Source organism: Pleurodeles waltl, chromosome 8, assembly GCF_031143425.1.
Source record: "Pleurodeles waltl isolate 20211129_DDA chromosome 8, aPleWal1.hap1.20221129, whole genome shotgun sequence".
Lineage (NCBI taxonomy): Eukaryota > Metazoa > Chordata > Amphibia > Caudata > Salamandridae > Pleurodeles > Pleurodeles waltl.
Window position 1 is genome coordinate 1,173,877,205 of NC_090447.1, and position 22,659 is coordinate 1,173,899,863.

At 41.4% G+C, this 22,659-nt stretch overlaps 1 protein-coding gene across 1 annotated transcript in view; it reads left to right on the forward strand.

Moving 5' to 3' along the window:
* Window positions 1-22,659, forward strand: part of NUFIP1 (nuclear FMR1 interacting protein 1) — a 243,974-nt gene that overhangs the window by 65,028 nt on the left and 156,287 nt on the right. The window contains exon 5 of the mRNA XM_069205411.1: window positions 21,183-21,259. Coding sequence (XP_069061512.1) covers window positions 21,183-21,259 — 77 coding nt within the window. The remainder of the gene's footprint in view (window positions 1-21,182; window positions 21,260-22,659) is intronic.

A 22,659-nucleotide genomic window follows, 5' to 3' on the forward strand; every position in this document is an offset into this window, starting at 1 on the left:
GTGTACATCTGTTCGTGGCATCAGTCGCTGAGATTCACATGGACCCACCCACCTCCCCGGAAGCCTGTAGCAGTTCAGAAGTTACCTTCAATTTTGTACATTTGTATATATTACTTAATCCTTTAATAGGTACATACTTACATTTTTCATTGCGCGGGCACTATTACTATAGTACAACTCCTACCTCACCCTCTGCGGGGAAAACAATCGAAGATGGAGTCGACGCCCATGCGCAATGAGCACAGAAGGTGGAGTCACTCGGTCCCGTGACTCGAAAACACTTCTTCGAAGAAAAACAACTTGTAACACTCCGACCCAACACCAGATGGCGAGCTCATGCATACCATGTGAATCTCAGCGACTGATGCCACGAACAGATGTACACTGGGTAAGTGACATTTTCAATATATATATATATATATATATATATTTATTTATTTATATATATATATCTGTGAGAATTAACCAACCAATTAGAGCATATCCTAACAAATGTAGACAAGAGTCCCTCTATGTAAATGAAAATATTCTATATTCTTATAACACAGGGAATCAATATTACATAGTAAATGGCAGAGATGGCACAGCACTCAAAGTAGTGAGTATGTCAGTCTGTGAAAAGGTTATGTTAATTGAGACCATAGTCTAATAAAGCCATTTTAAAAATATAAAAATATGTAAAAAAAAAAAATCCACATAGATAAAAACTTCTCCTAATGCAAACAGTTGTAATGCTTAAAAGGAATGAGAACACTAATAAAGCTCACCCACAAATAAAGCCATTCTTTTTAAAAAGTTGCATTCAAGGCATAATCATCTCATTAAACCACACAATTAAAAAAAATGTTTACAGCAATTAAAAATCTCCCAAATGCACAGTTGACATCCAAAAATCTCATATCCATTAATAGATTCAATGCTTGTTTATGACCGGCAGGTCCGTATTTTAAAAAGATTGGTTTTAGAAGCACTTTAGGAGCATTTAGGAATCGTTGGCAATCTAATAAACTGTGTGCCCGGTTGCACTTTGTGTTCATGCCACAAGTACAGAACCCCAAGTCATCTTTAATTACTGATTTCACACTCCTATCTTCCCGGCTCTAAATTTCAGTACTGGATGTCTTAGCTTAGGGTCAGGCAATGCCTCAGTGTAGGGGAAACTATTATCATCCATCCATGTCTTTAACAGAAACTGTGTGGATGTTTTCTCCCTTAGATACCGCAGGTTCTGTTCTCTGGCACACTTTTTTGAAAGCTCCCGCAGCTCTGATTTGAAGATCTTCAACTTGAACTTTGTCTTATCCGATTTTGGAGATAATCTCTTACAAGTTTCGTCCAATGTTGATCTCACTTGCTTTTCCCATTTCAGTTCACTACTGTCTACCCTGCTTTTATAAAAAGAGGAGATTTTTAAGCTTCCATCCATGGTTAACCCCGACCAAAACCTAAGCGTAGCTGTGTACCCTAGATAACTCCAAGCCATAAGCTGAGGTCCATCCTTTTGGCCTGTATTGTAGAAGATGAGGGTAGCGCCAGCAGTCTTTTCACACATTTACCTTTTCTCATAATTCCAATCCAAATTACCACATAGACTTCAAAATTCTACACCGTACTGGAATGGAGGACTGACCATTGCCTTATATGCTGACAAGATTGGACATAAAGGGGGGTGCCCATATTTCTTATTGAATTGTCAATGACCCCAAACTGAGCACAGGGCTGTAGCGTTTAACGCTTCTATATGTTCTTTCTAGTTTAACTTGTCATCGAACCACATACCTAAATATTTATACTTTTCCACTACATCAAGTTTGTTTCCTCTCAACGACCAATTTTACTTTACATTTCTTTTCCCTAGCACCATGATCTTTGTCTCATCAAAGTTTACTGAAAGCTTCTTCCTTAAACAGAATTCATAAAAGACATCCAGTTTCTTTTTAAGGTCTAATTCTGTCATGTCCATTATCACCAAGTCGTCAGCATATAACAGACATGGGACATACAAACCATTCTTCTTAGGGCTTAAGCCTCTGGCTTCTGTAATAGTATTTGGCAAATCTGCAAAAAATAAGGAAAACAATAATGAGGCTAACACACAGGCTTGGCACAGGCCGTTTTTCATTTGTATCTTCCTGGTTAAACTGTCTGCCTTATTTACTATCACCATGCCAAATTCTGACTATGTAATACTTGGAGGATCGAAAGTAGGTCTTAGTGAACTCAGAGGCTGATCAGGGTGTCCCACAATAAATTGTGGTTCACCAAATGAAAAGCAGCACGGAAATCGACAAAACAATTAATCAGTTTTCCCCCAAGGTCTATCATTTTCTTTGCCATTGCCCACCAACTAAAGCAGTGGCCTAAGGTTGAGTGACCTTCTTTGAACCCACCTTGCTCGACTGGGATTGTATTAATTTCATCTACCTAATCTTTTAGCAGGCACAGCAGCTTTTTTGAAGACACCTTCTCACCCAGATCCAGTAGGCTGATCAAGTGATAATTGCCAGACACCATGGCATCACCTGCTTTATAAATCGGTCTTATTATAGCCCTTTACAACTATGGGGGAAACGCCCTATAGCCAACACCTTCTCGAAAAATAAATGAAAGAAGTTTGCCCACCACTCTACCTTATTTTTGTATTATAACTCTAGGGAATTTGTCGGGCCGCTGCCTTCATTGACTTTAAGAACTGGATAATTTCCCTTATCCTCTTCACTGAAAAATACAGCACAGTCACTGCCACGTTTTCCTAGTATTTTTTGACTCAATTGCCTCCATCATAATTTGTCAATTTTTACTCATATAGTCATTTTTCCTAATTTTGAACCTGTTCTTATATTCAATTTTTACCACACGCAGATTACTCTCAAGCTCCTGGTCATAATTTTTCTTTCGAGATCTCTCCAATTTCGTTATTTTTTGTTTTAATATCCCACGTTCCCTCTGAAACCAATCCTTCCATTTATCTGTGTAACCGTTTCCTTCATTCTTCTCCTTCCACACTTTGGTAGGGAAATACACCCTAGAGCAATCAACCTGCATGTCTGGTCTTTTCCACATATCCCTGGGGTGAACCCCAACATGTAGCGATGTTCTGAGATTTATGTTTCCCTCTGTGCATACATTACAAAATCTATTACAGTTATGTTACATTTAAAGGAAAAAAGGGTGATTATTACTTACTAATCTTGTTTGGGAGTACAGCATTGTTGGATCTGAAAGAACTGGCTATAGGAAGGCTGTCCATTAGTGCTCGTATTTGATAGCTACTGTAAAGTAAGGAGTTTTTATCTGTTGACTTTAGTTCATAGTTCAGTTTTATTGAGAAGTACATAGTTAATTAAAACCATTACACCGTTATTAAAATACATAATTAAAGTACAGATATATAATTAAAATGTGTACAATATTTTCACACGGCCCACAGTACTGCAACTTGGAAGTGCCAGAGTGCCCAAGTGATGAGGTATTCTTATATGCTATAACCACATGATTATCGCCGGCGTTTTGGACAAGCTACGTCTCTTAAAGAGGGAGTGACCAATGCTGCTTCACAACTGTGGGGTGAAATATTGTTTACATTTAATACTACCACCATCCACTATTCAAAATGAAAATAAACATAGCTTAGGTCCATTCTTTTTTTGTAGCAACATGAATAATGTAAACATTTTCACACTACAGTCCCGTTAACTACACCTTTATCACAATTGTGCAGCATTTTTTATGCCTGTTGCAAAGGTTTGTGGCCTTAGAATTTAAAATAGTGTCAGCTGTTTTAAAGCTGCTGAAAATCACTTGTCTAAAGGTGCAGCTACCGCTCTGATTAAAGGCAGACTTTAGCAGGGAATTCCTTTCACCTAACAGACCTCTACAAAGACAGACCAAATGAGTGATATTTTCTTCCCCAAACCCACACAGCCTACACAAAGTCTTGTTCTGATCCCGTAACCGTGGGACTGCATTGGCCTGTCCTGGCAAAAGGCCAAAACAATACCTTATAAATAAATCCTTTTCCTTGCTTGTTCACCCCGTCTTCAGGTAGGGCTGAGGTTTGAGAACTTTATATTCATGTATTTTCCTCCATGAGTGAGATCTAACTGAAAAGGACCCCTTATCAGTCATTAAAGAGAGAATTTTCATTGAGTGGCTGATAATATTTTTAAAGGCATCATAAGGAATGCTACTTTCGCTAAGTGTTTCAACACCCAAGTCATCTAAAGCCCAGACCAAATATTGCCTTGATGGTGCAAATGGATTCAAACTGACCTCTTCCCAAAGAGCTTGACAGAGCCAATTTCCTGTGGTTAACTGTTGATTCTTCCAAACTTTGATATAACTCCCCTTTCTTGCTATGATTTGGTTCAGGTACTCAAACTCAAATCTTATCTGTGCTAGGGAGGTAGTTCATGGAAGATGGAACATGAACCTGAAGGTTTTTGCAATGATCCTATTAAAAATGAATGTGTCTCTTCCTCGTAGTGCTTCACTTGCATAGCTTATACTTGGCACTAATATGGCTGCAATTACTTGTAACAAAGGCCGATAACCAGGGCCATCTAACAATCTCTGTACTGTTCGAAAAGCAAGCATCAACACATTTCCTTTCCTTTGTAGATCTTGCATATGAGCCATAAAGAATCTTCTTCCATCAATTAGGCCCCCCAAGTACTTATAAGTTTTAACCAGCTCTAGTTCTTGACCTGAAACAAAACTCCTTACTATACAGGAGCTATCAAATACGGGCACTGATGGACAGCCAGCCCTATAGCCAATTCCTACATAGCCAAGGTTGATTAGACTCTTTTCTGTGATGCAAAGATACAGTTTCTACAGAAGTATTTGCTAGTGGAAAGAAAAGGAGATAGGACTTTTAAAACAGATTGCTTATCCAGGATTACTGTTTTGGATGATGGTTCTGGGTGAGCAGAAATGTGTTGTGCCTGCAGTTGATGTGGTGTAGGAATGTAAGCATTTCCACAGGAAGAGTGGATTGAGGGTCGCAAGGAAGACACAGTTTGGAACAAACAAGAAATGTTGTGATAAATAGTGGGGCATGTGACACATTTGAGTGCTGATTTGCACGGGTTGTGGTCAAGTGGCATCACAGCTTTCAATTGTCTAAAAGATGATGATTAAATAGGATTTATTTGACCCACCTGAAGAAATGAGGCACTTTCTAATTAACGAGGCTCATGAAGGGCTTTTGGGATATCTGCTACTGCGTGAATCAGGCAGTGTTATTGATGCTCTTCTATGAATTCTAAAGTGAAGAGTTCTGTGAAGTTTTGCAGAGTATCTGTTGTCTTACAAGCATTTAAAGACTGTTCGAAACCTATGATACAGTTTCCTTTGCTTGAGGGTCTTTTTGAAAAATTTACTTTGGATTTTTCAATGCCATTCAATTTGCTGCTATGCAACAAAAAGTACATAGTAGGGATTATTTCTCAAAGTGGTTTTATTTTTCATTTGTCAGTACAGTTAACAGTGAAAATGGTATTACATTCTTACATCAGATTTTCACCGTTGAAGGATCACCTAAGGCTTTAGTCACTGACAACGGTATTAATTTTGCTACTTATAAGAATTTGAAATTTATGAGTTTCAATAAGGTAAAATACCTTGGATTGCCGTACACATTCTGGGTTCCAGTGGTCTTGTGGAAAGGGCTAACCATTTTCTTAAAGGAGTGTACAAACTGGGTTGTCAAAGTGGATGTGGAATCATGAAAGACATCGTAGAGTTATATTATAACCCCTTCAGCACACCACTGGAGTTTCATCCTCTGTGTTATTGAGAGCAAGAGATCAAAACAAAGCTAAATCCTTACTGTATAAAAGCTGACTCTAAGACAGAAACTGAATGTAAATCTGATGGTAACGCATCCAGCACAACAGAAAAGGTAAAAAAGAGGGTTTGCTGGTTAACCAGAGGTTGAAAAGAAATACTTAACTTCAAAAAGGTATTAAGGTTGTTGAATTGTCAGTTGGCAACTAGATAACCATTAGAAAACCCATTTGCATTAACAAAGAAAAATCCTTCAGAAGCATCTTCAGGAAGCACATTTTATGGGCTCGGAAGTGCAGAAACTGGGTAGGAAGTGTGGGGGGGGGGGTCAATTATTCTCAGGAGACCAGCACCAACTCCTCCACCCTGCTCGAAGTTTCAAGTAAGACGCACGCAAGCCTATGCGGGCAGTACTACGTGCCGGCATAAAGCTGCACTGGTTCTCATGAACCAGATCTTGGTACACCGTCAGTAGCCTAGGTGCCAAAAGCTTACACAAGATCTTGAGGTCCGAATTAAGCATGATGAGGAAGGATCTGCTGGGTCCTCCCAGGTTTGAGCATTAGGCACACAGTCCCCTCCATTAACGTTGCAGGCAAAAGTCCCCTCTCCCTAGCCTCGAGAAAGGCTTTTGCAGTAAGTGTTCCTTGATTAACAGAGAATATGTCTGAAAGAACTCTAAAGTAAATCCGTCCCCCACGGGGCCTTGGATCTATTAAGGGACTTTATGGCAGTCTCTAGTTCCCCTAAAGTGATTTCTTCTTCCAGGTCCTGCACATGTTACTGCATCAACTGGGGGAGCCCGACCCTTTCCAGGAACCTATCTCTCACTCTCCTGTGTCTTGGGGGCCTTTGTGGTGTACCACTTCAAAGTGCTCCATGAAGGCAACCAGAATATCCTGTCATCGGTCTGCAGTTCGCCACATACTTTATATGCAAAATGGGGGGTATCTCCATTTCACGCCAAAGAATCCAAGCCAATAGTTTACTCGATTTATCTTCTTCCCTATGCAGGCGCCGACTGTATAATATGAAGCCCGATCTTTGTAGGGTAGCCCAGATGCTGTGCATTTTTCTCCAAAATGTGGTAAATAATTTGTTACCTCTGAATTTTCTTGGTAATTGTAATAAAAAAATAGAAAGAAGAAGAAGACAGAGTCCGAGGCGTAGAGTCAAGGTATTTATTCAATAACTCGAGTTAAGGGAGAGCTCCTTCACCAAGCGGGTTAAGGAGTAATCTGGCTTACTTCGCGCGGCATAGAGCCTTTATACATTTTCTACTACATGCAAGCAAATGGCAGAGGTTCAGTAATTTTCCTCTATTCAGGTTTTTGCATACCTCAGGGGAGAGGAGTGGGGGATTGCGTACAAACAAAAATGTCAACAGCTGAGGCGTAGAGTAGTGTGCAGATAACGGCAGGTATGACCTTGTTCCAACCGCAAGTTATTCGGCGGAAATGAGTTTTTCTCAGTATTGGCTTAACCACAGGTATGTGGGCGGTCTGGTATCTGGCCTTCGGCGTATCACGCAATGCAGCTGCTTTCAAGCTGTATCTTTTTCTGCCTATTTCTTCTGAGACGGAGTGTTTAAGGCAATCACAAAATTGATGCCATATTCAAGATGGATGTCCTGATGTCAATGAACAGTGGTTGCGCGAAGGGTGCGAAACTACTTTTCCACATTCCCCCCTTGCACCAGAGTGCAATCACTGTCCTCTATTTCGATGGCCATAAGATCATCAATATGGTCTTGGAGCATAATTTTAGCATTTTCTTCTTTCTGGATGTGTTGTTTGGGAATGTACATGGTAGCGCACAATCCACAGAGTGGCGGGCCGCACTGGATGCATAGGCAGCATCCCATTAATGTAAACAATGCTATACCAATAGCGGAAATCAGTTTCCAGCCCCAGGTGGAGACTAATCCCCATAACCATCCAGACCAGGTCCAAGTGCCGGGATCATGGTGTAAACTGGACGCGATCTTATGTAATCTAGAAATAGCCTCGTAGACAGAGGGGGCATTATCAGGTATGAAAATGCAGCAGCTCGACCCGATAATTTTACACGTTCCGCCCTTCTCTGCTAGTATGACATCAAGAACAAGACGATTTTGAAGCGCTACCATTCTGATAGCGGATTGTTCCTGTGCCAAATTTCCCAGAGCGGCTATAGTCTGATTTACAACTGCTTCTATTGTTCGAGTAAGCCTACGTATAAGCTTACTATTCTGAACCGGTCCAATGAAGAAGAAGAAAACTCTATTGAAGTCTGTATATTGTTCCAGGGTAGTCTCTGTTTGGTCTATCCCCGACGTATCTATAGACCTCTTATGTCTCTCTATAGGGAGTAGACGATCCCTATGATACGTCGGTGGTGCATCTTCCTCCCCATCCAGGGGGAAGGCGTACATAGGCTGTCTGTCCACAGACGAAATATGTATATCTGGATGCTGGAAACATTGATTGGCTATTATCCTCGAAAGTCACAGTAGTATTACACTCACTGTGTCCTACCAGGACTGTACCAGTCTTCTGGACACACAAGTGTCCTTTCAGTTTAGAAACAGCTAAGGAGGTTGGTCCTCCCTTCTTTTTAGGCTTGGTATTTACCAGTTTGAAAGACCAATACTCCTGTTTATATTCTTTACTTTCGAATACCGTTCCCTTAGCCTGTGGCAGTCCATCATCATCAGGATAACAGACTTTATTAAGGACGGTATTCAGATCTCCCCATGGCCACCCATTCTTACATATCTGGGTATTCCCGGTAGGGCATGAGGAGTCGGAAGTATTGTACGCCGTTATTAAGGCAAACCAAGCCTCACAAGTGCCGTTATGCGAAAATGGAAAAGGTACCAGTGGTATCCCTCCGTCATTCTGATGAGGAGGAATCTGTCTGCATATCCAGCAATCTGTAGTATTGGCAACCTGGTGAGTATAGTGTAACATCTGTACAAAGGAATTATTTTGCATAGCTAATCTGTGAGCCCGTTCATGAAGAGGAAGATCATAATAAGTGTGTTCTTGCGTATTATTGGGTGGGGATATAGGGAGTTGACTAGATGGAAAAATTAAATGTAAAACCCAGCCTAAACACACTGCCGCTGCCAGAAGCAACATTAAAACTATTATACAAAAATTATTTCCCGAACACATTTTCTTTCTGTATTTGTCTCTCAACATCTTCTGTTTCACCTTCGTCGTCATTTTTATCAAGTATACTTCTCAGAGCCCCTGCAGTTTCACCAACAAGTAGAGCTTGTTTGGATTTAATTGACCGGGGCTCGAGTAGAGGACCTGAGTTTAGATCTGTAAGTCTGCTGAAGACTTTCTTCTGTGGGTAATGTCAATTGTTCTGCGTTCTGTTGTGTCCGGAGTGGCGGTGTCTGTCCGCTCTCCTCCTTGGGAAAATGTTTCTTACAGTGACTGGCATGGAGCCATCCCTTACGACCTTCGACTTTTACAGCTGTCCTAGTGACCAGTAGAACGAGCTTCGGTTCCTTCCATCTGGTCTCAAGAGGTGTTGCTCGGTCAAAGTTGCAGATATAAACACAATCGCCTGGTTTGATCTGGTGCTCTTTGGGTTCGGTATTATCAGGAAATGCGGCTGCAACCTGTGAACGACAAGATTGAAGTGCAGACATCAAGGAAGCCAGGTAATCGGTCAGTACAGGCATTTCAATATCTGTTATAGTCTTAGCTCGAGGTATCCCCCATATGTTAGGTGGCCTTCCGAAAACTATCTCGTAGGGGGCTAATCCTGTCCTAGAATGGGGAACCATTCTCATATAGAACAGTGTTATGGGTAAGGCAGTTATCCAATCAACTTTCTTATCAGCACATATTTTTGCCAATTTGTTTTTTAACGTCTGGTTATGCCGTTCGACCAAACCTGCTGCTTGCAGGTGGCGTACACAGTGGAATTTCCACTTGTATCCCAGCAGGAGTGATATTTTTTTCATTAATTCAGATGAGAATGGTTGACCATTGTCAGAGTATATAACTCAGGGTAGACCAAACCTAGGGAAATATTCCTTGACCAGTTGCTTGGCTGTAGTGCTAGCGGTATAATCGGGTACAGGGTAAGCTTCTGTCCATCGTGTTAATGTACATACTACTACGAGTACATACTTTTGTCCTCTGCACCTTCCCATTTGTATATAGTCCATCTGTATAACTTCGAAAGGGTATTCAGGAGGATGAAATCCTCCTGCCCCTACTGTTGTCCCTTTTCCAATATTATACTGACAACATATCATACACGTTTGGACTCTGTGTTTGGCTGCTGCCCTAAGATGTTTATTATCCCATATATGTTGTATTGCGTCTAACATAGCTTTTTCCCCCAGATGGGCTGGTCCGTGTATTGTCTCTATAATAATCTGTACCATGGCATCCGGGAGATACCAGACTGCTTTATTTGGTGTCATCCATCCTTGATCAGTTAGTATCGCTCCCTCCTTTTTCCATCTTATTTTTTCTTCACTTGTGGCGTGGCTCTGTATGTCTTGGATGTCCATAGTGGTGTCTCGTGTGACTTGCATAGGTCCCATGAATTCGGGACTGTGATGCAACGTACTCTCCACGTCCTTCTGTGTCATGTCTTGAGCTGTTTGGTCTGCTAGTGCATTTCCTAATGCAATATCATCTGTTCCCTTCGAGTGTGCCTTACATTTGATTATAGCTATTTGTTGTGGTAAATGTATATCGTCCAGTAACTGTGTTATTGGATCTGCATGTTGTATTTTTGATACATGTGTTGTCATGAATCCTCTTTCTCTCCATAATGTTCCGAAATTGTGCACTACTCCGAAGGCATACTGTGAATCAGTATAAATGTTTATCTTTTTTCCTTTTCCTAATTGACAGGCCCTGCTCAATTGTATCAACTCGGCAGCTTGTGCCGAGAGAATGGGTATTTGTCGACTTTCTAATATCTGCGTTTTTGTTGTGACAGCGTAGGCAGCCCTTAGTTCTCCTTTATCTGTTCTTTTACAAGAGCCATCCACATAAATATTCTCTTCTGCATCCTGTAAGGGGATATCCTTTAAATCAGATCGTGGTTTTGTTACTTGTTCAGTCACCTCTATACAATCATGTACTTCTTCTGTATTCTCGGGAAGAGGTAAAAGTGTCGCAGGATTCAGAGTGTTGCATCTAAATATCTGAATGTGAGGTTGGAATAGTGTCAGTTCATACCCTGATAGTCTTGCTATTGTCAGGTGTTGGGTCTATGCTCTATTGAGTAGTAGTTCCACTGCGTGTGGGACTCTTACTATCAGCAGATGTCCTAACACTATAGTGTTGCTTTGTCTAATAGCTTGGGCTGTGGCTGCTACAGCTTTTAGGAATGCAGGAAGGGCTTGTGCTACCGGGTCTAAGGTGGATGAAAAATATCCACACGGCCTTTGTCTTCCTGCTTGTTCTTGTGTCAGAACTGATAAGGCAGTCAGGTTCTTTTCGGTGACAAATAGTGTAAAATCTTTGTGATAATCAGGGGTAACCAGTACAGGAGCTTGACACATTGCCTTTTTTAGTGTTTGAAAAGCATGTGTATGTTCCTCTGTCCAAGGGAGTTGGGGTGTTGTGCCTGCTTCTAGCGTGGTCAATTTTACAAGTGGTTTAGATATTAGTGCAAACTGGGGGATCAATTGTCTACAATAGGACGTTAATCCTATAAATTCACGTACTTGTTTCTGCGTTTTTGGTTGGGGTATATTTTGCACCAATTGTATTCTTTCTTGTGTTAGTTGCCTCCCCTCCTTCGACAGCAAGTGCCCTAAGTAGGCCACTTGCTGTTGACAAAATTGCAACTTCTTTAGTGATACTTTGTGACCATTTTCAGTAAGGAACGTTAACACAATTAATGAAGCTTCGGCACATGTGTGTTCAGATCTAGCTGTAATGAGTAAATCATCAACATACTGTAAAAGAGCTGTTTCGTTAGGCATTTGTATGGTGTCTAGTTGTCTTTTTAATGCCTGGCTATAGATGCTCGGGCTATCAGTAAATCCTTGTGGAGCGTGGGTAAACCGGAAACTCCTTCCGGACAATGAGAACCCGAACAAATATTGGCTGTCTTCATGAATTGGTACACTAAAAAACGCATTCTTAAGATCGATGACGGTAAAATGTGTTGCTTCACAGTCAATTGTTGTTAAAAGGGTAGAGATGTCTGGCACGACAGGACGTTGAGATACAACACATTTGTTTAGTTCCCGTAAGTCAACAACAAGCCTATAACTAGAATTTTCTCCTTTGTGTACTTTCTTTGCTACTGGTAACGCAGGAGAATTTACAGTATTTGATGGTACTTCTATCACCACCCCCGAGGCAATGAGGTCCTCGATCATGGAGATAAGATCTCTTTCAGTTTGTGGAGGCATTTTATATTGTCGAAGCCGTGGTAATATAACTCCGTCTTTTACTATAACTCTATGTGGTGTAATGGCCATTAGCCCAACCGACGTGGAACTTGTGGCCCACAATTCGGTGGGGAGATGTGCCAGCCGGGGATCTAACTCTCTGATTGTGTAATGACCTTTGAAATCTCGAAGAAAAAGGCGTACATCCTGGGGTGAACACACTATTATAGCTCCTAATTCTTTCAATTGTTTAATGCCTAGTAAATTTTCGGGGCAAGCGTCTGTTAGAAGGAGATCGGTTGTTGTTGTAAGAGGACCAACTTGCAGGGGTAGGAGTTCAGATGTATTATTTGTAATGGGTTGGCCAGAAAACCCTAAGGAAACATGTTTATTTCCTGAAAGTGGGGCTTGTGGGAGTTCATTATGATCAATAGTAGTTTTGCTTGCCCCTGTATCCAATAAGAACTTTTTGTCTTGTCCCAGGAGGTGAACGTCTACATATGGGCCAGCTTGGTCCACAGGTATAGGAATAAGGGGCAATTTATCCTCTACCCTCCTTGGGCAACCTCATAGAAAACTGGGGAAATCAGCGTATCCAGTATTTTCTTCAGTCATATACATTTGTGTTGTTTGCTGTGTTCCCTGATTCTGTCCCTGGGACGTTCCCCCTTGTGGTCTATACTGTTCTCGGGGGAAGTGCGGTCTAGGTGTAGTTTTTCCCGTAGCTAAGTTGTGTTTCAGGACCGGGCAAGTCACGTTCCCTTGTAGGTCCTTAACATAATGTCCTTGCTTTTTACAATAATTACATACACCTTTGGAATTGTTAACCTTCTTTTGTTGTTGTGGCTGTGACCCCAGTTTGGGCGCTATAGTTTGTGCCACCAGTGCTCTCAACTTAGTCTCTTTTACTTTAGTTTTTTCGTATTCTTCCTCCTCCCTTAGTCTATTCTGGTGATATTGCAGTATTCGTAAGACTTGGGAGGGGTTTTGAGCTTGCCAGGAACTCTCAATCTTTTGAACTCTTTCTTTTAATTTTGGGAGACAATTTTCCACTAATTTTGACACAAAAAGGTGTGGGTAAGAGTCACTATCTGGCTTAAGGCCGCTATTCACAGTAAAACATTCTTCCAGTCTAGAATAATAATCTCCTGTATCCTCACCTATCTTTTGTTTACAGGCTGAGATGGCGTCCCAATCCTCTTTCCTGGTGGCAAGAAGTTGGGGCAACACCTTAAGAATAAGGGCCGGTAATTTTTTTATCTCATCAGGTATATCAGCTCCTGGAGTTCTGCCATTGTCAAGCCCCTGAAGAACGGCCCAATTCAAATTGGTATTTTCAACCAACCAGTCTTGTCCCCTTAATTTAGCATAAATTCCTGAAGGTAATACATTTTTTAATATAATAGTTATGTCTGTTAAGGGATATGTTCCCATGGTGAGAACGTCTGTGAGTTTCTTAAAGAACCCAGCAGGGTCTTTGGAGTGAGAGGGCACCATTTCCTTCATTTTCATTATTTCTAGTTTAGTAAGGGGGGTGTACACAAAGACCCTGTGTAATGCGTTAGCGGCATCCGTTCTAGGATGGACTTCTCTAAGGGGGTACTGTCGATATACTTCTTTTCCCCTTAAATCGGTATAGCGTGACCTGAGGAGTGTTCTGGCTACCTCATCATGATATTCTTGTCTTGCATCTAAAAATGTGTTTAGAAACGGTGTTGGGTCTTGTACAAAGGACAAAGAAGTACATTTAGATAATAGATCTTCAAGGACTGATTGATGGGGTCTGAATACTTTGTTTAATGTCATCAAATGCTGTGTCATATACATGCTAGCCAACCTGCGTTGAGTGAGGGATAAGTTGGAATATAACTGGGATATAATATCTGAGTTATACATTTTTGGTTGGGAAGTCCACAATGTGGCAGTGCGGACTAGTTCCTGTTCCTCGACTGTCAGTGGGGGCTCTTGCTCAAGGAACCAGTCGAGGGCTTCTTCTGTTTCATCATATAATTCTTCGCTAGTGGGAGGTTCTGGAAACGTAGGTAAAGGGGCGAACCTATCTCCTTGGGGTGGCACAGAGCGTACGGGATGTTGTTTACCGGCAGTCTTTTTTTTTTTCTGGTGTCAATACTCCTTCTTTAAATTTATGTCTATGCTCCCTCATGAGGTCTAATAGTTTTGTTAGTCTTAATTCTACTTTTTCCCCTATCTCTCCCCCTTCGTCTTCTTTCTTTTATTAATTCTTCCACTTTCTTGGGATTTCTTAATTCTTTAAACTGAAAATATCGAGCAAAAAGGTACAACATGAAGGTATATATATGCATTTGTTGTCTTTTATTCATTCCTTTCATAACGTCTTCGAAAGGAATAGGATCTTCCCCCCTCAACATGAATTCGATCATCCCATCGATATGATTTTGTACAGCAGGAATATTTTCTATTCTCATCCAGGTGGCAACTAATTGTATTCCCTTTTCATCTAAAGCGCGATATATTGTATATAAAGGGTCATGTGGACACTGCCCTTCTTTGTCTTCCCCCACCGCTTCGTCTTTCTTTTCTTTTTCTGTTAAAGAGAGACGTCTTGCGGCCTCAGAAAGATCCTCTATGATGCCGGGGGCGCTGACACTACTTGATCTGGGCCGGGTAGGGGTGGACGCATATTAGTGGAATATGGAGGTGGTACATCCAGTAAATCTATGAGGGGGATATCATCAGAAGCCATAGGTGTACTGGGAAGAAGGGAATTCTTCTTCACTTTATTGGGATAGGTGTCCTCACATTGTGACAGTACGGGATATAGTCCTGCAACATTTCCTTGTCTTTCTCTTATTACTTGCTCAAGAACTACCTCTTTACCCGTTTCCTGTAGTTCATCTTGTTTAGCTTTCTCTGACATTCTCTGTGCTTTCTCAACTTTTCCTTGTGCTTTCTCCTGCCTCCTATGGGCTTCTTTCCTCCACCTCTCTACAGACTCTAATTGGGCCTGCCTTGCTTTTCTCTTGAACAGTTGTTCTTCTAGTTTGAGGACGCTTTCTATATCAAAAGTCCCTGTACTTGGCCACCTGTATTGATCTCCTAAATCTTTGGTGTATTCTGCCCATAAGTCTAAAAAATATAATTGCAGACATACCATGTTTATTATACATAAACCTAGCTGGTGTATCTTTAGATGGGAGTGCAATCTCTTTCTCTAGAATTTTTTTATCTTTAGATCGTCCCTTCAATTTAGCAAATAATGACATTCTTAACGTCCTATATCTTTACCGTTTCTGTGACCAGAAAACGTCTTGATACTATTCAGTAGTACTCACCGAAAAGCAGAACCTTGAGTTTTCGATCAAATCCAGACGCTGCGCGTTTCAGAAGGGGTCTCAGACGCCTTGGACTCTTCAACTCCTCGATGTCGGGCTCGGGTATGGACTTTCCGCTTCTCATACGGCCTCATATGTATGCCGGGTTCGGTCCGTCCCCCGAATCTCTGAGGGAGTTCGATGGGAAATCCCCACTGGGTGCACCTGAAGTCCGTCGAGAGGAAAAAATAGGGGAAAGAACCGCGACCGGCAAGACCGGCGCGTGTAGAGAAGGGAAAGTCCCTGTTCGGGCGCCAAAAATGTGGTAAATAATTTAAGTTACCTCTGAATTTTCTTACTAATTGTAATAAAAAAATAGAAAGAAGAAGAAGACAGAGTCCGAGGTGTAGAGTCAAGGTATTTATTCAATAACTCGAGTTAAGGGAGAGCTCCTTCACCAAGCGGGTTAAGGAGTAATCTGGCTTACTTCGCGCGGCATAGAGCCTTTATACATTTTCTACTACATGCAAGCAAATGGCAGAGGTTCAGTAATTTTCCACTATTCAGGTATTTGCATGCCTCAGGGGAGAGGAGTGGGGGATTGCGTACAAACAAAAATGTCAACAGCTGAGGCGTAGAATAGTGTGCAGATAACGGCAGGTATGACCTTGTTCCAACCGCAAGTTATTCGGCGGAAATTAGTTTTTCTCAGTATTGGCTTAACCACAGGTATGTGGGCGGTCTGGTATCTGGCCTTAGGCGTATCACGCAATGCAGCTGCTTTCAAGCTGTATCTTTTTCTGCCTATTTCTTCTGAGACGAAGTGTTTAAGGCAATCACAAAATGGATGCCATATTCAAGATGGATGTCCTGATGTCAATGAACAGTGGTTGCCCGAAGGGTGCGAAACTACTTTTCCACAACACCCCCCAGCAAACCTGCTCGCACTTCAACCGAAGACGCTTCAGGGTGGGATTCAATAAGGTAATTCAAAAGAGTAAAGCGCAACTACTTACCTGTGAGGGTCTCAAGGTGCTGGTGGTGGGGCTGGGCCTCATTCGAAGAGTAATTTTTTGAGGTTCTTCCTGAAGATGGTGAGAGATGGGCTTTGTCTGAGATGCGTGGGCAGGTTGTTCCAGCTCTTAGCTGCAAGGTATGCGAAAGATCTTTCTCCGGCAGTGGTTTTTCCAGATGCGTGGAACATTCGGTAACGCCTGCTGGGCGGAGCGGACGGATCTGGCGGGATTATGGAAGGAGATGAGATGGTTCGGGTAGGCAGTCCGATGTTTTGCAGGGTCTTGTAGGTGTGAAGTTTGAAGTTGATTAGCTTCTCTCCTGGCAGCCAATGGAGGGTCCTCAGGTTTTGGGAGATGTGTTCTTGGGGGGGGGGGGGTTCGGGATGAGTCTTGCAGTGGCATTTTGGATGAGTTGTAGTTTCCTGATGTTCTTTGTTGTGGTACCAGCGTAGAATGCGTTGCCGAGCTTGCTAGTGACTAGGGCGTGGGTGATTATTTTGCGGCAGTCGACCGGGATTCATTTTGAAGATTTTGCGGAGTTGGCGGAGAGTGTGCCAGCAGGAAGAGGTGACTGTGTTTACCTGTCAGGTCATTGATAGGGAGTAGTCGAGAATGATTCCTAGGTTGCGGGCGTGGTCAGTCGGAGTAGGTGGTACACTGAGCGACGTGGGCCACCAGGGGCCGTCCCAGGCTGTGGTAGAATTTCCAAAGATGTGAGCTCGGTCTTGTACGAGTTGAGCTTGAGGCAGCTCTCCTTCATCCAGGTTGTGACCGCTTCATCCCGGTATGAAAGTTTCTCTTAGCTTTGTCCAGGTCTTCAGTGAGGGATATGATGAGTTGTATGTCATCGGCGTATGACACAATGTTCATCTCATGGTCTCGGACAGTGACTGCCAGCGAGGTCATGTATATGTTGAAGAGCGTTGGACTCATGGAGGTCTGCTTGGTCTAGTGAAATGTGTATGAAAACTGCTACCAGAGGTGGTAGGACAAGTCTGTGCCTGGATTGACATGTTTCTTTTGAGACAAGCCAAATTGCACCTAGTCGTACTCCGTGCTCATATTTGGAAAATGCATGTGAAGTGCCAGCTTCTGTTGAGAGTAGAACAAGTTTCTTGTAATAACAGATTCAAGATACTCCATTTTCTTTTTTTACACCGCACCTATATAAAACCTCATAAGCTAAACATGATAGATCCTTCCAGGGAGGCTAAATGTTAGCTGTGTGGGGTACTGAGTGCCACCTTCTTGCATCTGGTATGGGAGCGTGCAGAGGTCTAATCTTACTGAGAGCAGGTGGCCCCAGGAATTAAGGATGCCACAGGAATAGTGATTCCTTTAATGCCTACTGCTTGTTTACTGGGAGTGGTGACTAGGCCAAAGGGTCGAAAACTTCCACACATTTTTACCCTCCTGGCTTTACTCCTGGCAAAATGCAGAGTGGCAATTGGGTGAATGGGAGCTAGGGCCCCGCAGGTGGCTCTCTGGCTCCAGGTCGTGGCGGAATGGGGGGTGGCAGAGGAGCAACATATGCATCTGTCAAGAACGGATGACAAAGCGTCTGAAGAGATATTACTCTGGACCCAATTGCTTGAAAAAGTTAATGAAAACGAAGATCCGTCCGAGGACGAGGGCCCTGGGGCTGAGGGGTGAATGCTGGGGAGATTTTTCATACCAGATACTTGACAACCATGTGGGGGAGTTCCATTGTGATTACGTATGGAAGTTTCTTCTTGTAACCATTGGACTAATATCTTCAAAACTCTAGCACTGTATGTTTTATTGCTTTATTTATTGTTTATTTGAAAATCAATAAAATGCAGTTTAAAAAGAAAAACAAAGAAAAATCCGCGTTTATGATGCCTGTCAATGTGGCCAAAGCTACCAAAGCTGCTGCTGTTCTGTTTGGAACAGTATGGTGAACCAGGAGAAGCTTTTTATGCATCAGATGATCAAGCTCACATCATGCTGAAGGCCAGTCCACAGCATGTTGAGGACTTTGATTTGTCTGCTTGGTCTAGTGAAATGTGTAAGAAAACTGCTACCAGAGGTGGTGGGACATGTTTGTGCCTGGATTCACCTATTTCTTTTGAGACAAGCCAAATTGCACCCACTCGTGCTGAGTGCTCATATCTGGAAAATGCATGTGCAGTGCCAGCTTCTCTTGAGAGTAGAAGAAAGTCTAGTCGCAGTTCTAGAGTGCCTAAAATTGCAGATTTTATTGTGTGTTGATTTTGCTTTATTTTTTTTCCTCTGTTTGTTTTGTATTTTTGTTAACATTTTTGTTGTTTATATGGATAGATAGGATGTAACATATTCTTATTTGATTATCTTTGCTATACTGTATTATGGAGCTATTTATACTCATGTAGGGCTCAGGGTGTTGGAGATTAGAAAGTGTCCACACTGTTCCATCTTGTGGTAGATGGTCGCTCGGTGAAAGCCGAAGTTGTATCTCCCAGTGCAGTTGAAGAAAGCTATCAATCATAGCTTAGTGTCTTTGTGTTCCTGGCTCGCGTTGCAACTCTGTATCACAAGGATACAAACTTCAGTAAAAATGGAAGAGAAAAAACGTGTTACGAATAGGGCTGTGAAAAAAGGTAACAGTAGTGGCTTTTGGGTGATTTCTAGCATGAAGCTCAGGTAAACCTGCCATGTTTCGGTTAACCTATTAACAATAGGTATACGTCAGGATGTCCAGATGTGTGCATCATGGCAAAATCAGTTTTGTTGTATGAATGTTAAAGCTGTGGAACCAGCTAACACCTAACTCTACATTAGGCCCTTCCTTTGTTGCCTTAATACAGAAAGGCCTATAAAACTCTTGTCCTCCTCGTTTGCTGGCCATTCTCTTAAGTCGTTGTGTATAGCCATTATGTCCTTCGTAACAGGTAATGTATTGACAATTTAGTGCAGATTAATCGTACCTGTTTTTAATAATTATGGCATGCGATTTATATTAGTATTCATCTGCTTGTGTTTTGCAGTACTTTCCTGTGCCTCTAGCGAGATGACGCTTTAGTAATTCAATGTTGTGCAAAAAAAATTGTTGCACAAGTAAAATATAATTAATTGAAATGTGCTGCTTTCAAGATGCTGTTTTATATGGCTCTAAATGTGAATGTTTGAATATACTGAATAATAAGCTTCTACGTTATCCACTATTTGAGAAAGAAAAACAGACTTTGGTAAAAGTATTATGAAGGAAGTTAAAGAGAGCATTTAGAAATTCAAATTAAAGTAGTGTGTTCCTTTACTGACAATGATGGAAAAAGTAGACCAGACAATTAGTCTTACATCTTCCATGGTGTAAATCAATCATTCCCCCAATAAAAAAAATATATATTTTTGATTGACGTTAGCAAGAGATCGATGGAAATTGAATGTTTCATTTTGCTGCAGACATCTGTGTAGTTACTGGGGTAGTATAGAAGGGAGAGATGCAAGAAATGGTAAAAGGACATTAATTAAACAATTTTAATGTTGTATTTGAAGATGTATAATAATATTGGCTGGTAAAAATATACTGTTACTAAGGGAATAGGATGAGATCGCTGCGAGTCAGAAGGTTAACACAAAAATAAAGAGCATAAGAACCTGCTCTGAAACTAATGGACCTCCGGGCACCGAATCAGACTGGGGCCAATGGTTTAGTTCCTTACAGAAGGATAATTAATTGAACAGTTCACTATTTGTTGACAAATTCACAAATCAAGAAAGACACTCACATTGCTTTTCCTCATACCCCTAAAAGTCATTCTCTCATGATCTCAGAAATAATGTGGCTTTACCTCTCCATGAATTTCATCATCCTCGGTAGCAGTCCGGGATGGTTGTGCAGTTTTCCATCTTCAGTCTTATTGCTGTCTCAAAAAGCCTCCACAATATTACTAAACACCTGGATGAAAAACTGGCCTTGATTTAAACCTGGTTGTTGCCTCTTCTTTTTGCTTTTGAATGACCCTCTCCTTACCTTCCATCCTTTGTATGCCCCCCTTCTCAAAACCCTGCCCTCTCTAAGTCACATGGAGGTTTGTTTTAATCTGTTATTGTATTTAGTGAATTGCCCATAACTTATTTCAAGTTCACGTCTTTTTCCTTGAAACTCATAGCCAGCCCTAAAAACTAACAGTACCTAATCTCCTTTAGCTGTCTTTTATCCCCACCAACCATCTGCAGATACCCACTAATGAACATATAACTGCTACCAACTACACAAAGAGACTGGAGTAAATGCATGCAGTGGATTCCGTGAGAGCACACGATTAATCCTAATAACCAACAAGAACCATTGGATTCCACTAACCTTAAGTTTCCAGAGCAGCATTTTGCCTGGCATAAAACGCTTCAGTGCCTAGTCAGTGGTAGTAAGTGCAATATAAATACAATTGCAATACTTGTGAAAAATGAACAATTCAGTTAATTACATTGTAGACCAAGGATTGTGTTAACCCCTTCCATCAACCATCCCAATTAAACTTTTAGTCCTAATGTTAATATTGACGTTTTAAATCTACAGTAGATAGAGGTCTCTTTTGCACCAATGAGGATGTTTACATTGCCTCTAGAATTTGGTTTAAGGTACATATTTTAGGGAATTCTAATGTCACCTCCAAGAAGAGATGGATTTTGAGGTAGGCAGGGAGGAGAGAAGATTGTGCTCTATTACTTTAGTGTGATTTTACCAATTAGGTAAAAACATTTCTTTGTTTCCAGACACATGCACCGGGCACCAGGAAGATCAAGTTGGATACTCCTGAAGACATTGCAAAATGGAGGGAAGAAAGAAAAAAGTAAGTCACAAAGTGTCTACAGTGAGCTTGTTTGGTAGACAAACCCTTACTGGATCCTGCCTGTCCTGACCACAACAATGCATGTATATCATTATGAAAACTATTGCAAGCCTGTAGCTATATTCCCATTCATATGCATGAGTAAGTACGGTATTAAGCTAGCTCTTTGTGATGAAAAATTAGAAGCACAGGGCTGGTATAAAATGATCAGCTATGAGACTAGTATATATAGTGGGAGTGATTTGCAATGTTAGCAAAATGATGGAAGAGCTATCATGAAGTGAAGCATTACATGTTTCAGCTGTACAGTAGTTGAAACTGTTATCACTCGTAGATTGTAGTAGCACATAAGGGCTACCAAGAGCCTTTGATTTAAAGACATCTCAGATTTGCAGATGTCGACCAGAAGTATGCAAACCGAGCTTTTGACATAGGCTGGAACCACTTGAACATTGTCAATTAGAAGCCAGCAGTAGATATGCCAAAGACAATCATTCTGACTCCCTGTAATTGATTTTTCCAGACCCCATATGAAGCAGATAGAATTCTTGGTGATCGGATATTAATAAAATCTACATGTATGACTACCAATAAGTATATTTGTAATAGTCCAATATACCATTAATATTCACACCTACCAAACAACCTTGTTACTCAAGTTGCTGTTTAAGTTTGTGGAGTTGAAAAAAGCAGTTTTTCTCATTAATCTACTATGGTTCCAGTAAAATTTCTATAGCAATGCTGACCCTGGTTGATTTGCTTTTGAAGGTACATGTAAATATATTCTGGTGTGAGCAGTGTATGAGTGCAGGCTTTTCTGTAATAGTGGCAGCCTTGAAGAAAGAATCAAGACCATTACAATGGGTAGGCATTTATTTAAGTCCTCCATGAGTGTATCTCAGCATCGAAATGCAAAGTTATGTGACTTGGTCATGTAAATAACTTACAAGCGTTCGGTCCTGAAGCTACAGAAATGGAAAGACTGGAAACATTTGAGCCTAGATGGGTGGCAGCAGAGACTTTCGAGTTAACATGTATTTCAGACTGGACTTTCATGAGACAATAGTGGAATGTTTAATCACCTGGTACATGTCTGTTAAAAAGAACCATGTAAATTGCTGATTGGGGGGAGCAGTTGTAACCTAAATAAAGTCAGTTTAGAAAAAAAACAGATTAGCATCACCAAACTCTGTGGATTTTCAAAAGGGCATGCAGCACTCTGTCCCATCATCCATTCACAGCAAGTTGTTCTAAATCGCTTAGAATGCCTCCGCGTGGGCTAAAAGCAAGACGGAATGGAAAAGGAACAGTGATGCTGGTCTAGGAATACGATGAGCTGTAAATGTCTACCTTCTTGGTAGTTTTTGTTCAGTTAGGAAAGTGTATGATAGATGTAAAGT